Consider the following 17,464-nt stretch of genomic DNA (forward strand, 5'->3'; position numbering starts at 1 on the left):
TTGAGGCCAAGGTGCCTCTAAAAGGATTTTCTTTTAAGGGCTTTAGAAATCGTTTAATGCTGCTTTCTCCCCGTTTCTCTTTAACTTTTTAAAAAAGAAAAAATGTATTTCTGTGTGTGGATCGCGAAAAAAAAAAAAAGTTCTGCGCGTGTATTTGTCTGCAAGCATCCCGGAAAAAAAAAAAAAAAAGAAAAAAAGAAAAGAAAAAAAGAAAAGAAAAAAAGAAAACTTGCTTGAAAAGAATACGAAGAAGAAAGGGGGGGGGAGGGGGAGGCATTCCTTAATGGAAGTATTGCATGCAAGGAAGGCTGGATCTCTTTAAGGCTCCCCCTGAAGCTGGAGATGCACACACAAGGGTTGCCGGCCTGGGTGGTCTCTCTACTTTGGTGAGCTGTTGCTAAGCAGCTAATAATAGTCATGTTTGCTGAGTAATTTCTGCCCTCCCCGAGCCAATCGTCTCGCAGGAACCCAAGCCATCTGACAGCCCCGGGGGCGGGTTCTCAGTTCTTTTTTTTTTTTTTTTTTTTTTTTTCCCTTCCCTCTCTCGCTCTCCTCTCATACTCCCCCCCCCCCCCCCCCCCCCCCCCCCCCCCCCGCCTCCTTCTTTATCCAAATGGAGCGAGTCCTTTTTTTCTTCTTCATCTCATCTCTCGAGCCGAGGGGCTGCAGCTCGGCGCTGCGGCGCAGACGGAGCGCGCCAGGCAGCCGCCCGCCCGCCGCCGGGCAGAGCGCGGGGCTCGGCCCGCGGGAATCGCCCCGCCGCTGAGACACGATGGTGCGGCGCGGCGCGGCACCGCCGCAGCCCCCGCGGCCTCGCCGCCCTCGCTGAGCTCCGCCGCGGCTTCGCGGAGGCAGCGCCGGCCGGAGAAGGGAGAGATTTTCGCCGAGGAGGAGGAGGAGGGGTCCCGCCCGCCCTCGCCGGGCGCGGGGAGCGGCCGCCTGCAGCAGCGCGGGGTCCGCGCGCGATGTGGCAATGGGAGGCGCGGGGAGCGACCCGGCCGCCCCGCGCCCCGCGTGAGGCGGCCGAGCCGCGGCAGCCCCAGCACGCCCGGCCCGCGGCCCGCCGGCAACAACATGGCCTCGGCCGGTAACGCGGCGGACACCGAGAGCGGCGACGGCGGCGGCGGCGGAGCGGGCGGCCCCGGGCGGGCGGCGAGGAGCGGCGGGAGGCGGCGGAGGAGCGGGGGCGGCCGACGCGCGCCCGACCGGGAGTATCTGCAGCGGCCGAGCTACTGCGACGCGGCTTTCGCCTTGGAGCAGATCGCAAAGGTGCATCCCGGCTATCGCTCTTTCTAGTTTTTTTATTTATTTATTATTATTATTATTATTATTTATCCCCTTCCCCGGTGACCGGTTTTCGTCGGGGGAGAGGGGAAGGGGTCGGTGTGTTTTCTCACCGGGAGGGGGGCGAAGGAGGGCATAGAAATAAAACGGTCACCAATAAAATGTTGGGGGGGGGGGGGAGGAGAGGGACGCCTGTGACTTTGCGGGAGAGAGTGCCCTCCTTTCCCCGCTTGTGAGTGCGGAGACAGAGCTCTCCTAGCCCTCCTTCCCTCCTTTCCCCGCTCCGCGCTTGCGGAGCGCCCGGGTCGTTTAAATTTCGCAGGGTTCGCTCTTGCTTTCCGCCTCTCCATCCCCAACCTCGACCGGTACGGGGATGGAGAGAGAGCGGGCGACCGCTTTCTTGGCAGGAGCTGCGCTTTTGTGAAGGTCTGGGAGCGCCGGCACGGAGCCCGCCCCCGGGTGCCCCCCTCGGCGGGGACCGAGCGCGGTTCCCCGGTGCCGGCGGGGACCGGGATGGAGGGGACGGAGCCACCCGCGGGGACGACCCCGGCCGCCGGTCCCCAGCATGCCACGAGAAAAAGGAGTGTTCAAAGTAAACAACTCGGAGACGCTGCCCTTGCTGCGGGGAAGGTTTCACTTCAGGGAGCGGATTTCTAGGCTTTGTAAGAAGGAGGAAAAAAAAAAAAATCCATGTGGCTGCCCTCTTCCGTTCACAAATATTGTCGTAACTTACAGATGGCTGCTCTACTTCCTAATTCAGATCACACAGCGTCTCCAAACTCTATGGAAATGAATTACTTCTGATCTTGCTCACCACGTGGGTCCCTGCCTCGGCACCAAACCCTGCCAGGAGCCGGGGGTGGGGGGGGGAAGGTAGCGAGCCGCTGCCGGCTGGCTTTCTGTCACCGCCGGCTCGCCCCAGCCTTGCAGAGGTTAAAGGAGAAAAAGGGGCTTTCCTCTTTCTCGTGGCTTTTGAGATTCCTTGGCAGCGGTTCCTCCCGGCCCGGAGGTGCTGCCAAGTCGGGGGTCCAAAGAGAGCGTAGGTGAGGGCTGGGTGGCGGCTGCCTCGCCCCCAGACCCACGTTTTTAGGTCCTGGGGGCGGCTGCCCGCAGGTACCACCCGCGGGTTGGCTGCCCCGAAGGATGCTCGGGATGCGGGCTCGGGAGCGCCCACTGACCGCCTCCTCCTTTTCTCGCCTTGCAGGGGAAGGCGACGGGACGGAAAGCGCCGCTGTGGCTGCGGGCGAAGTTTCAGAGACTGTTGTTTAAACTGGGCTGTTACATTCAGAAAAACTGCGGGAAGTTTTTGGTGGTCGGCCTCCTGATATTTGGGGCTTTCGCTGTGGGATTAAGGGCAGCTAATCTCGAAACCAACGTGGAGGAGCTGTGGGTGGAAGGTAAGTCCGGGGTCCCCCATTTTACCCCCCACCTCCCCTGCCCGCTGCTGCCTGCGGGTGTCGGAGGGGCCAGCGCGCGCCTCCGGGTGGCGCGTACCACTTATCCGCCCGCGGGGGGGGGGTGGGGGTGTGTGTGTGTTGGAGGGTGGGCGCCGCGGCGAGGACGGGACTCTCTAGGGGAAGGTAGGGGGGCGCGCCGGGCCGAGCTGCCCCCCGCCCTCTGCGCCTCTACCCGCGTCCCCGCGCGGCGGAGCGGTGCGCGCGCGGTGACCGCGGCAGCGGCGAGGAGACGCCCCTCCGCCATTTTGGGGCGTGCGCGCGCCCGCGGCGGGGGGAGGGGGCGGGCGGCTGTGTGTGTGGTCCGAGGCGGCGGCGGGAGCGCTGCTCTCGGCGGAAAAAAAAAGGAAAAGGAATAAGCCAATCCAAACCTAAACGGCTGGCGAGGGGCCGCGCTGGCGGGGCGGAACGGGAGCGGTGCCGCAGGATGCCCGAGAGAGAGGCGCTTCCCACCCCTGCGCATCCCCGAGGCCACCCCGCACCCTCCGTCCTGGGGCGCTTTCGGGGGGTCATGCCTTACTTTCTTCTCTATTTTTATTTTCTTTCATCTGTATTTTTTTTCTCCCTCTTTATTTTTTTCTATGTTTTTCTCCCTTTCTCCTTCCCCCTCTTTCTCTTCCCCCCTTTCTCTTTCTCTTCCCCCCTTTCTCTTTCTCTTCCCCCCTTTCTCTTTCTCTTCCCCCCTTTCTCTTTCTCTTCCCCCCTCTTTCTTTCTCTTCCCCCCTCTTTCTTTCTCTTCCCCCCTCTTTCTTTCTCTTCCCCCCTCTTTCTTTCTCTTCCCCCCTCTTTCTTTCTCTTCCCCCCTCTTTCTTTCTCTTCCCCCCTCTTTCTTTCTCTTCCCCCCTCTTTCTTTCTCTTCCCCCCTCTTTCTTTCTCTTCCCCCCTCTTTCTTTCTCTTCCCCCCTCTTTCTTTCTCTTCCCCCCTCTTTCTTTCTCTTCCTCTTCCCCCCCTTTCTATTCCTCTTTTCCCCCCCTTTCTCTTTCTCTTTTCCCCCCTCTTTTCCTCTCTTTCTCTTTTCCCCCTCTTTTCCTCTCTTTCTCTTTTCCCCCTCTTTTCCTCTCTTTCTCTTTTCCCCCTCTTTTCCTCTCTTTCCCTTCTTTTTTCTGGAGGAAAATATTTACTTAGCATCTCATTCCCCCTTTAGCTGAGTTGATGTAAAACCAGAGTTCCTTGCCTAGTTACTCCAGGTTTAAGTCAAAGTCACTTTGCAGCAGAGTTTGGCTTGTAAAAGTTAGTATGGACTTCTGCATAAATAATCATTAATACAGCTTTCTGTATGTGCATGTGTGGAAAAGCCAGTGCTGAGTGCAAACAAAGTAAGTGGCTATTGGGAAGGTGGGCTGCCTCACCCTGTATATGCATTAGAGTACCCAGGACTAGACTCCATCCTTGCAGATCACAGCCGTATTGGGGTCAGGATGAGGTTCACAGGTCATTCAGTGAGCCTTGGGTTTTCTGTTTTGGAAAATAAAGTTGCCAGCTGAGGTTGTCTTGGTCCATGTAGCCCTGGAGCCAAAAATATGATGAGATCTACTGCCAACAGCCCTGAGAAATGAGCAGGCTGTGCAGGATCCCATACATTGGCAGAGAAGTGCATTTGGAGCCTGTACTGCTCACTGGGTCCTAGTACTAATGCAAATGACTGAAAGTTTCTTTAGTTTCTTTTCTCAGTTTTTGCTCATGCATGTTTTTTTTCTGCTTTTCTGTATGTGTTTGGTAAGTAATACATGACTGCAGTTCCATCCAGCATGCTCTCCTGAGGTTCATTATCCTGATAATACTAGGGTTCACTTACTTGGAAGAATGATCCCATCCCATTAATGCCACCTGCTTTTGTAACTGTAGAACACCAAGAAACTACTTGCTGATGATGCCTCTATGACTGGCCCAACAGTAAAAATGTGATTCTCAATGAAGAATTATGATTTGTGAAATAGCTACTTACTTCAGTTGCTGCACTGACCTCTTCTCATGTCATTATTGCTTCATGAAGGGGGGCATAGGGGAAAGTCTCTCATATAAAGTCTTGTTGGATCTGTTTTCTGAGGTTATGGACAAGATAAATTCATAATGCGGCTGGTAGTACAGAGTGGACCTATGTATTTTCACATCTGTTGAGTTTAGTTTTCATGTCAGTATTAAATAATATGAAAAAAAATGTTAAAAACTCTGCATTTCTAGATTGCAAAAAAAGGCTAGCTGATTAAGTTGAAATAATACTCTGGATTTCATTTAAATTAACCTGTAATCTTCCCGATCTAGCACTATGTGACTATCTGCACTAAAGGGCTGGCTAGAATGTGCTTGTTAGAGACTCTGTAAATGTGCCACTCGTGTTATAGAAATAAACCTGACAAATAGCAATTGCATCCTTCTGTTGTTAAACAACAGACAGAAATACAGAATGAGAATTTGAGATTGAACAGGTATGGAAAGAGAGAGTATGGAAAATGTTGTTCTTCCTATGCAGCAGTGGAAAGCAGTGACCAAACTTGTTTTTCTGCACTTACATGCACCTGGTCCTAACACCTTTAAAGTACACTCTGTGGGAGTTATTATACTAATGGACCCTTTAGATGGAGGTTTCTTCTACTAGATATAGTGGCTGAATCGCCCTGTTTATTAAAATAACTACCTTATTTTTGCTTTTACCTTTCGTTTACTGAGAGTTTGAATGAACTGGGGCATGTTGGCCATGTATGGTAGATGACCTGAAATATATTTCAAGTAACAGCTTTGCTTTGCTACTGAAGATTTTCACAGTTACTGCTGCTGAATACATTGGCAATGTTTACCTAAAAGAGACTGATTTTGTGTGGTGTATTGCTGAGCATCATGGAGCATGGAACATAATACAGCACTGAAGTTTGCTGGAAGTAAACAGTTGTTTTAAAACCATAACACAATTAATTAAAAATAGTGCAGTGAAGTTTTAATGAGTTGTAAGACCATGCCCACTCCAAGATAAATGATTAGTAGTCTGGGCCCAAAGCTGTTATAGCTGAAATGTTTACATATGGAGTTTAGAAAGCCACCTGTTAGGCAAACTTTGAAAGAGAAAAAAAGGAAAGGAGATCTCCAAAACTTCATTCTTTCATTTTTCCTCTTGTAGAAGTCTTCCTCTTTCAGAATTTGTGTCAGCTCCCTTGGCCTCTCTGAGCCTCCTGATACCATAGTGGCTTTCCTCTCAGCTTGTTTCTTGGCACTAAGTGTTGTAGAGTAGCTGATTTTTATTTTTTTTAACACAATCCTCCTCTGGCTGCTGTTCAGCGCACTTCAGCTGTTACTGTATGTCCCATGGTGCACTCTCGATCCATGCTCCTGTTTTGTAGTCTGGCTCTCTGGTGTCTTTGGCTGGGAGAAATACCTGTTTCTCCTCAGCCCATCAGCAGATCTGTCATCTGTGTGTACATACCTTGCTGCTGGAGGGTGCTTGATTTAGTTTCTTGGGCAAACCAAAATTCTGGACAGGCATTCTAGTGGCAGTTCTGTTACACACAGCCACTCTAGCTTTAGCTGAACTGCTGTATGTGGGTGTCCATGCATATGGGAGTTGTGGAGACTGTTTAGCATCTTTATGTATCATACATCCTTGAGAGAACAAAAAGAGCTTTGCATTAATTTCCTCTGTGACTGGATTTTGTTGGACACAGTTGTGCCTCTGAAAGAAGGTAGCTTTGTGGCTGCAGAGAAGGTTCCATTAAGTGGAACTTGAAATTGGGCTGCTACAGTGCCTTGAATGTCATTAATTGGAGCATGTTATAAGGGGAGGATGGTCTAGTTGTGTCTCTTGATAATTCATTTCATGTTACTGTTGTCTTGGTGGTTTTCCTCCCTCACTTTCTTCCTTCCATCTTCTTATTTAAGGGGTTGAAGGTCACAGTGTTCTTTCCTTCCTTTCATGCTTTCTGCACTTTTTACACTAGCTATAGCTCAGTAAAACCTTTCCCTCTTTAAGTAACCCTTTTCGCAAATCTAACCCACCTCTAACATGCAGTGCGCTTTCTTTAAGCCACTTTATAAGAACAGAATGGGTGATTCCAGGTGTGGCTAGGACATCCTGCGGGGAAACAAAATGCCTCAGTAGCCGCATAGTTCAGCTTTGATACTTGGAACAAAGTAAGTGTGTTCTAATTGGAAGTGAATTAGGACTGAGTGTGCGTGGCACGAACAGTTTGTAAGTGAAGATTTGAGCTATGTGTTGCAGTGTTTCCTTTTTGCTCTAAAGGGGCAAAAATCAAGTTACTCTACCACACTATTTATAGCTGACCCATCTTAAAATACATTAATCTACCCTTGCAACATAAGAATGAGGTGAAAATGAGGAAAGCATGTGAGTCATGTGGGAACCACTATTATTTCCATAGGTTCTTGGTTTGCTTAACCCAGCAAGGTCAAGTGCAGGTGGAAAGGAAAGTTATTCTTAATTTCTGCCTAAGGCACCAGTTAACTTTACAGTAGTAGTTAAAGGAACAAAAAGGAATAGTAAAAGAACAGATCTTTGTGAATTTGTTGTTTCAAGGAGACAAATTTATGTGAGTGGGCCAGAGTAACATGTTCGGTTTGAATGCAGTTAGCAGGAATTGGCCCAGTCACATATAATCCAGTTTTCCTGCAAGTGCACACATTTGTGCATACAGCGGCAGAGTAGTATTGTTTTAGATCTGCTTGCACCTGCATCACCACATTGACACAGAGCAGGTGGCAGGAGAGCAGTTGTTTTGCTGGTGAATCTAAAGTGTGGTAGGCTGTAGGACAGTCTGGGGGTTATCTCTGATCACATCACCAAATCCATTAATTTCATATGGATAAAGTGACACAAGAACTTGCTTATCTCTGAATACTGTCTTGCACTATGTTGTGTCCCTCAGTGCGTATCAAAGGTTCATTGAAAGGTGAACACCTTTATCTGGAAAATTTCTAAGTCCACTGTTTTGTTTGAATTAAGTATGATTATTTGTTAAGCGGTTTCTCAAATGGGAAAGTAGCACTGGTATTTCCATGTGATGACTGAAGGGTGGTCATCTGGGCAACACACTCTTTTTAACTTTTACTTGTCAAAATGGAAGAGTATTTCAGTCCATGGCTCTGTTTTGAAAAATAACATCAAATTCCAATATTTAAGCTTTATGTGATGTTTGTAGACAGAACAGTTGGGTGTTGACAGGTGTCCGCATCACTGCACAGAGTTAGCGCTCCTGGCTGAAAAGCTTGTGTATAAACAAAAGCAAACAAAAAACCCCAAAACAACACACACACACAACACTCAAAACCAAAACCGCTTCAGTGTTTAAAATTCCTCTTTTGTCTGTAAGATCTTTAATAAAGATATTGCTTGTGACTGTTCTGTGGTCATTGAGAAGGTGAAGGGTGAAATCCTGAACTTCCTGAATGTCGCGGCAGAACTTTGAAAGACGTCAGCATAGTCACACTCTTACCCAGGTACAAAGCTGCAGCAGACTAACAGCATGCCTCTGGCTCCACCTCTTCTGCGAAGGGCAAGGGGAAGATCTGCTGTAGAACTGACACTCTTCTAAGCTGTAAATACATGGTTGCATGGTACCTTCTGCCTTTCAAGCTTTAGAGGCATTTAATTTGCTCAAGGCTGCAGAAAATTAATCTTTGCTGTTAATTCCAAACTTAACACACTTAGCACAGACTATGTCCCACAGATCCTTGTTTGGAAGAGTCTATTTTCTTCTCTGTCAAAACATATATTTAAGCAGGGCAATGGTTGTCTGCATCATTCCCCTCTTCCTCTCTTCTGAGCTTTTAGTGTCATCTTGCAATCTGGGGATTTTTCTGCTAATGGACAGGGTGTGGAGGCATTTCTGTAGTTCTGGAGAGCTTGGAGATCTTGACACAGAAGTCCTGGAGTGAAATAGAACAGTTGAAAGCAACATCGCTCTGTTGTTGGTCTCCTTGCTACTGCTGCTCAGCAGGAACAGAGGAGTGTGCATAAGCAAAAGAGCAGGCTTAGCTGTAGGGCTGGATGCTGCTGATGTTGTGGTGCTATGTGGAAGTGATGCTAAGTGGTTTGAGGTCTACTACAAGGCTCCTGTTACCTGCTAAGTGGACTACCATTTTTTTTTTTCTTTCCCTTTTTTTCCCTGTAGAGAACGGATCTTCCTTTCTCATTATTCCTCACTAAACACTAGGTTCAGACAAGAATGAACTCTAAAAGCCACGGGTACTCAAACTTGCTTTCAACAGAGAATGCATTAAGGAAAACTCTAGCTTCTCACCCTGACTCCATCCATTTTCACGATTTTATTTTTTTTCGTGGAAAGAGATGGTCCAAGCCCTATTATTAAGTAGTAGTTGTGGCGGTTCCCCAGGAAGTAATAATACTAAATAGCTGCTACATGTAACAGTTTTTGACTGCTCAACAAATTTAAAGGCTGTTACATGGAAGTGGATGTTTCAGTTACATGTAACTGTTAGGAGACTCCAAAATATGACAGCTTCCAGATGTATGAACCGACTGATCCTTTTGTTTAGATTATGCACCACAGCTGATGCCTAGATTAGTGCTGGCTGGACAAAGCTATGGGAGATTTGTCTGGTTTCCACAATGCCATGTTTATATTTCATTTGGTGTTCTCCTTCAAAGCTGACCTCTCTATGACCTGTTTGAGCGGTGTCCACTAGGATGCTAGTTTTAATGTGTCCCGCAACTGCTTTGCTTTTACTAACTAATGGAACACATTCTCATTTTGACACTCCCGGGCTTGTATGCACAATCTTTTTAATTTAACAGTGAATTACATGTTTTACCCTATGAGCACTCAGGTAAAATCATGCTTGTAAAGTTTTCTGCCCCACAGCTAGCTTTTTAAAGACATTCTCATTGCTTAAAAAAGCATTTTGTTTATAGACCTTGTGGGGCTGCTCCTTGTCTGGCATTTTCTCCTGTATATGCCATCAAGATCAGTCTTCCAGCCTTTGCACAGTGTTTTATCTCTTTATAGGTGATGGCATGGAGATATATAGTTCCAGCTGCTCTTTTCAGAGTTCAGCAGGAACTAGAATGCAGAATTTTACCAAGAAATTCATTCTTCTTAGAGGGTGGTGTACAGTTGCACGTATTTTCTCAATCACCTTATTTATCTTCAGTATGCCTTTGGTTCTTTTCATTTCTCTGGTTTTTATTGCCATATATTATGTAGGCTTTTGCCTATTTGTGTTGATGGGTTACTCTTCTTGGGTAAACCTAAAGAAATCAGTAAAACTTCTTAAGGGTTAAGTGACAGTTCTACAATAGTGTAGTGCCCTGACGGAGATCAGAAAGATAAAGATACAGGTCTTCCATTATTACTTAGGGAACTGTTTGGTTTTCTACTGTTGATGCTTTACTGTGGCAGCGGATTCCCAAGATGGTGCCTCATGACATAAAACTCAGTACTTTGAAACACAATTTCTGCACTGAAAATGCAGAAATGGCTACTTTATTTCTCTGCCCATGAATCAAGGAGAACAGGAAAATATTTTGTTCCTTTTTCATCTGATCTGTGCTACTTTATTATCTTTATACAGTGCGCTATATATGATTGATGAATGCCAGATGCAGTAAGCTGCGTTCATCCTTGCTCTTAATTGAGTGGCTTTGACTTGGGATAATTGTACACTGCACTAGAAATAGATTGAGTGGAGCTGCAAGCAGTAACATTGAATTCAGAATTCAAAAATAAATTCTGTTTTTCTTAATTCCTTTTTTTCTGTGTGAACTTAGTTTAATATCTGTAAATACAATTTAGTCATTGTTTTTTCTCTGTTATTTTCATTCAGTATCACCTTGGTTGCTATAAACATCCTGAATTTGGCAAAAGTATCTTCGTGAGGTAAAAAGCCCTTTATGGAAACTGCTGACCATATAGATGTTTTGATGTATGGAGAATTTTAAGTTTGGTTTCTAGAATGAATGTCTTGGCTTTAAGTTCTGCTTGGTTTTGGAAAACTTAGTTATTTGAGTGCTTGAGGAAAATATATAAGAGGTAAGGGAGCAAGCAGAACCATAACCTGACTCTTTCTGCAAAGGTGCTGCTCCTTTAGAGAATTGTACTGAGCTTAATTCCAGCTTCAAATATACAAGTAATCATTGTATATTTGAAACATCTGTATTTTGTTGATGTGCAAGAAAAAACTTCTTTTAGGCACATGTGCGATGCAGTACACCCATTTACCTGAAGCTGGAACTGAGCCCTTAAACTGTAATACAGTCTTCATTTACTAACAGTGAGATAAATGAAAAGAAACAGTCTTCTCTTGTTTACTAGTCTGATGCATTTCTACTTCTCAGTCAGTAACCAAGAGCTAAGTGCAGCAAACTAGAAATGAGCACTGTTAAGTCAAGTTGTATGATTTTTCCCCTCCTTAAATCATTGCTTAAGGGCTTCTGGCCCCTAGCTCAGGAATCCTGCCCAAAAATGCCAGATGTATTACACAGTCAAGTATTGCAATGTAAATAGTGTTCTGTGCCATGAGAGCAGGGTGGTCCATCTCCTAGTTTGGAGGAAAAAAAAAAAAAAAGAAGAAAAGGGCAAAATCCACAACGCTCTGAAATAAGCACAGTAGTTGTAGTGTTATTTGTGTTTTTGGCTGCACAACCAGTATTTTGGAGCTGAAAGAACACGGATAAATTAGTGCTTTGGACTGGCAGATAATAATAACTGAAACTGAGATGCTAGAAAGCAAGATGTGTCTTGGCTCAGTCTGCTGAATTTGGTCAAATAGGCATGTAAGAAGTAAAATACTAAAGTGAAGGCTATTGCTGACAGGCAAAACCTGTTACTTTATATTATTGTGAACAGCAGTCTCATGCACAAGGAGGCAGAGTGGACAAAGGGGGGGAAGTAGGGAAGTCAGAAGCTTAGGGTTCTTCTCAACCTCATGCTGCGTAATGGAAAGACTGGGTGTGTTGCTGCACCTTCTGAGTGTAAACATTGCTGAGCTGTTCTTCTTTGTAATTAAATACCCTTTACTGAGTGTTAACAATGACTTATCTTCCAATGTGATTATCATCTTCAAATGTGGTAGTGGATAGAGGAGGTTTATAGGCACATTTTTGGATTTTGTGTATGATCATGTAACTTCATAACATAAAACTAGTTGAAAGGAGTTTCCACAGATCTGAACTGGAAGGAAATTGCCAAGGGTGATGCAGTAATCTGATTTACGTTTGGGTAATCTAACAAATCTATGAATTGCTATAGTCTCCTTAGGTGTGTGCAGAGGGGGAAGGGGCTACAGGAACTTATTTCTATGTGCTAAATTGTATTTAAATATCTACAGGGATATAGAAGAAAAATAAGTATTAGGAACTCATTTAAATATCTCTCCCTTCCTGCTTGCACTGTGATAACATTAAAAAAATAACCCCTGCCCATTACAACTTTAAATTTTTCTTCCTAAGTTGACTGCTCTGTAATAGTAAGAAAAATAGACAGGTAGTTAAAGAAGATACTTTCTTGCACTAGTTTTCCTGGTGAGTATTTCCTGTGCATTTATCTTGTTTGCCTCTCAACATGGCCCTGATTCTGATTTCATTTACACCAGTCTTGCTCTTACTGACTTCATGAGGGCTTCACCATACTCAAAGAGCCCTTGCTCTTTGGAAGCTGTTTAGTTGGTAGGTAATAGAAAATATGATATTCTAGTACAAATTATTAGATCGAGAAACAAAACTAAAACATGTTTAGTATGACTTGCAACTGTAGATAAGAGCTTGCAATTTGAGAGAATTGTGGTCAAGCAAAAACATCTTAACTGCTCTTTCTAGAGTTTTGGGGAAATAGGATGACCTTTTTTATTCTTTTTTGCTTTTTTTTCCTCCCCCCCTCCTTTATTTTTTTTTTTTTTTGAAATAGGCTACAGTTTCACATGGTTTGCAAAAGAAATCTTTCTCCCTTTTTGTTTCCCACACCAATTGATTTATCATTTTGCTTGCAAGCAGACTTAGAATGTTAGGGCAGGAACACACTCACTTTTTTCTCGTAACTTTTTTGTTGCGGACCGAAACCAGTTGACTTGAATAAATTTTTCTCTGGTCTGAATGAAGCCAGCAACGTGGAAAAATCTTGCCATTCAGAGCCGTCTGAATGTACATTTCAGCCACACAGTAAGCTGTATTGGTAGGCAGTGGACTGCTAAATACAACCATTTTTTGCAGCAGAGAGTTAGACAGGTGATTAGCATAATTAGCACAGAGTAGGCTATACATATGGTAATGTTAAGTGTGTAAATGCCAGCTGCGGTGTAAAATTTATGTCAGGGGTCGACAGGGCTGTGCGAAAGTATTGTGTTACAGCTGCAGGTCAAAGCCTCCATTGCTTTACCGCCTTTTCTCTTGTTGGTGAATGCGCTAAACAGAAGAGAAAGACGGACAGAAATATAACAGATAAGGCCTTGATTGAACAGCCTGGTTCTGTGCAAGAGGGACTGCTTTAAAAAAATCCCAACTCAACCCCAAAAAACTACACACACACACGCAAAACAAGTGTCCCCCTCTTTCTCTATGGATTTTATTTTGTATCATGCTGGCCACTGAAGTGTTGCTGTCTTTGAGCGATGTCACCGTGGTGGGGTGAGGGGAATTTTGGTGGGGGGAGGCGGGGAAGTATGAGGTTAGTAATTATGCTTTAAGGAGCAAAAACAGGCAAAAAACTTGAATTCATCTTCTCCTTTCTGCATCCCACCCTGCTGCTTTTTACTTTTTTTTTTTTTTTTTTAGTGTCTCTGTTATTTACTCCACTTAAGTAGCTAAGAACTAAGTAGTCTTGAAGGTGACAGCATTAGATGTAATAAAATCTCAACAGTGCAACAATCTTTGAGCTGCATGACTGGTTGTAGACCAAGAGCCAGAAGTTCCTCTGTGGTTTTGTGTGTGGGTTGCTACTTATTCCCCAGGTTCCTCCCACCTCCTAAACCACTGAATTCTTTGTAAATTAAAAATGGCTAATACACGTTTCTTGTTTTAAAGGACCACAGTGTGAAAGGGTACGCATCTTTTTAAACAGTTGATGGGCAAATCTGTAGATCTCTTTGTTGCCATAAACTGTTCATTCTTATATTTCACTTGCAATTCCCCCCCTCCCTTTTGTATTTTTTTGTAGTCGGCTATAAGGAGTGGTGGTGTTGACAGAATATAGTTCACACCACACTGACCTTGTGATGAAACTTCCTCACAGCCGCAGGGGGTCCTTATGAATCAGCCCCTAATCCAGCTAATCCCGCTCGCAACAAAATCATGAAAGTGGCTCCCAGCGCTGTGTGTTTCTCTGCACGAATGCAGCGGGAAGGAGCGGTGCTGGAAGTGCCGTGCCTTTCCTCGGGTGGAGGCTGCCTTTGCCTCTATGGGGAGACACTGGCAGTGGGGAAGGGGCTCCTGCTGTTCCTGGGGATGCACTGGGCGGGTGTGAGGAGGTCTTGGTGAATGGCACGGCACCATAAACCTGAAGGCTGCTGTTGTCTGGCATATTCAGTGGCGAGGTGGAATCACCTGCGCTATCAGAGTAGCCAAAAGCAGAAAATAAACGTTGTGTTCTGGGGTATGTTTGATCATTTGTTTGACTTTCTTTCCCAGCCCTTTCTGCTTCAGAATAAGTTTGGCCATATGGTCACGCTCTGGGAGTATCTGACGGGAATCTCTGATTGCATCCTGCACAACATGAAATGTGCCTTTGACTGCTCGGCGTGAATAGCAAGCAAACTATGAAAAATGGGTCTCCTGACAGATGCAGCACTGTCCTTGGAGCTGGTGGCCAGTAAGAAATATCGAGGTGGGGGGAGCCGTGACAGGCAGCAGGTTCGGTGCTTGGGGGAGATCTGACCTGACCTGATTGTGTCCAACAGTGAGAGCAGTTCTGCTTCAGTGCAAAGCCATTCAAAAGGAAGCTGCTTAGGCAACAACAGATGGTACAGCAAGCAGCTGGTAGGGAACACTTGAAAGAAACTGTACCCTGTTTCGTAACACATTCATTCCTTTCATTTTTCTATATGCTAGCGTTGCCATCTCCTAAAAGCAGTATTTAGCTAATGGCATCCCCTGAAAGATACTGAATGAAGAGTTTCTTCACTGCTGTTTGCTGCTCCTTTAAAAAAAATTGCATTCAAATTTTGTATAACTCCATGTACAGATGAAATTTCTGCTATCCCAGGAGTATACATTAAAAGACTTAGTAATGCTGCTTCTAACCACACAGGAAAACAATTACATATTTGAGGAAAGGGCACAGAGAGGTTAAATGAAAAGCTGGACCTAGAGGAAAGCTGACTGCTGTGGAACAACACAGCAAATCCTTTTTTAATGTATTAGCCAGCAGAAGTTCTTATTCAAGTTAAAGCAACTTAAAACAATTATATTTGGCTGTTTTGATATCCTTAGGTTTAGACCTTGAAGCCTTTTACATACCCTTCTCAGCAGAACTCCTGGAAACCTAGTTACTGTCACGTATAATTGAGGATTTTGGGCTGTTACAAAATGCACTTCCATGTTTTCTTAAATCACTGAAAAATAAAAATTCAGCTTTGCCCCTTGGCGGGTGTAAACTCTTACATGACCATAAACTGTTGGAGAGTTGCACAGTCTATTAGCTGTCGGACATCAGTGTAGGCTGTCTCTCTGATTTCTAGGAAAAAGCTGAGTCTAGAGTGCTTTATTCCTTTGCTGCTTTGGCCAGAAAATTCAATAGTTGGGCTTTTCCACCCAAAGCTATGGCTTAGCTCTGACCTGAACGAACCATGTCTTTGGAAGAAAGGATAGTTCGCTCTCTATGCCCATTGATTCCCGAGTCTTTTTGTTGGGATGGTCAACAAGGATGGCAATTGTGACCATGGTTTTCTATAATATGGACACCTGCCCACTGGGAAATGGACTGAAACCACCAACTCATTTTACATAAGCTAGCAAACAGCTGTCAGATGGTAAACAACTTGTGGTCACTATTGTTCCTGCCTGGATTAGATCCAGTGACCCAGAGGTGAAGAGCTCATATCCTGTTACCAAGGACGTGTCGCAGCTCAGTAAGCAGCTACTGCATTTTATGTTTATGTTTAAAGTGAAAGTTTTAATTGTGTGTAATTGTATTTTGTATATTATTATACATTTCCAAGCTGCATGTTTAGGCGGTGTGGTTTTTTTTTTTTTCAGATTGTACTGTTCAGTTTGTTCATTTTTGTCTGGTGTTTTTTGGTTGGATTTTTTTTTTTTTCCCTTATTGCACTTCTCTAGTTTCTCAACCCAGAAGAGGCACCAAGTAAGAAATGCATCATGGCACATCTAATTTTTTTTTAGCAATCTGTCTATTTTGTCCGATTGGAAATAATAATTTTCTGCCTGCAGGCCACACTGGTGCATACATGTAAAATCAGCTTTTGTTTGATTTTTTTAAAGAAAAGGTTTTAGCTCCTAAAATTGCAGGGAAGGTTTTCTGCTACAAGCAGCGGCAGCTGTTGTTGGGCTGTCTTCCTAAGAATGCATATAGCTTTGTGTCTTTGTCACAGCTCTAAACTTTGTCAAACTGTGAGAAATCAAAAAGCTATCTTTGATGTGTGTTTTTATTTTTGCCATTCATAATCATGTCAGCATTAATGAAATTTGTAACAGCAACGCTGGAGTCATCCCCAGCATGTTGTGAGGAGTAGCTTGACTCACATCATATGATGGCTTTGGAGATAAAAAGCATACCCTTCTGAAAGTGCTTTGGGGTTTGGTTTTTTTTAATGTTTGTTTTGTGGTTTTTTTTTTTAAGAAGATTTTGCATTTGTAGGCCACAGTCTTTTATCTTTGCTTTTTCTTTCTTAAGCAGAAATGAAGAACTTGGTGTTATCTAATTCTCAGTGCGACAGAAATGGTTGAGATTGTCACATTCCTTCTAGGTTTGCTAGAAGTCAGTGGTGCTGAAGAGAGATTGAAGTCTGTTAAATCTATATGTTGGGATGTGGTGGTATTCTAGACAGATGGTGTCATTTTGTTGGACACCTTAATGGAGGAGAAGTGTAGTGTCCACCTGGACGTTAGGGGAGGGGAGATGATAGGGTACAGGCTGTGTTAAGCTGGGCAGGCAAAACTGTTGCTATTCCACGTGAGCTTTCCAGACACAGATATGCGTATTCAGCAGAGTAAGTGCTGTGCCAGAAAACTTAGACACAGCATGGTATTTCTGACTGCCTATAGTCCAGTGCTGGCATAGATCATGTCTAATTACATGATAAAGATGATAATTTTTCATTGAGCTGTTGCACAGCCCATTGAATGACCATGTAATCTCTTTAAGACGCTGATTGCTTACCACTGTGTTCTTGCTCTTGTAAGCCCATCATTTCTCAATGGATTTTTTTTTTGTTGGTAGCTCAATTTTAGTCACTCCCTATGAAGTCTTTATTTTGCATAGTTAAATAAATGAGCACAAAAATTTCGTTGCAGGAAGCCAGAACTTTTTTGTAATGTAATCCTGATGGGCTTATCAGAGCCATCCTTAGCATTGCTAGAATATCAGATACGTCAAATATATGGTGATATAGTCAGTAGTTAAATAAATTCAGAAATCACCTGTGTAAATCAATAGCAGTTCTGACTCAACAAGTAGACAGCGTTTTAAAAGTTGAAAGAAGTGGACATGCTGACCACTCACATTTCTTGTATCGACTAAACTTAAATTTCCATAGAAGTGTTTTGCACTCATAATGAACAGCTCTACCCCTGCACCCTGCCAGTTAGGCTTAGGGA

At 44.6% G+C, this 17,464-nt stretch overlaps 1 protein-coding gene across 2 annotated transcripts in view; it reads left to right on the forward strand.

Moving 5' to 3' along the window:
• Positions 1–657: 657 nt before the first annotated feature.
• PTCH1 (patched 1) overlaps positions 658–17,464 on the forward strand; it is a 67,747-nt gene continuing 50,940 nt past the window's right edge. For both annotated transcript variants that reach the window (XR_008447820.1, XM_054054513.1), the window contains exons 1-2: positions 658–1,269; positions 2,489–2,681. Coding sequence is in view for 1 of the 2 variants with exons in the window: in XM_054054513.1 (XP_053910488.1) it covers positions 1,075–1,269; positions 2,489–2,681 (388 nt within the window). In the remaining variant the exon portion in view is untranslated. The remainder of the gene's footprint in view (positions 1,270–2,488; positions 2,682–17,464) is intronic.

Source organism: Cuculus canorus, chromosome Z (assembly GCF_017976375.1).
Source record: "Cuculus canorus isolate bCucCan1 chromosome Z, bCucCan1.pri, whole genome shotgun sequence".
Taxonomy (NCBI): Eukaryota; Metazoa; Chordata; class Aves; order Cuculiformes; family Cuculidae; genus Cuculus; species Cuculus canorus.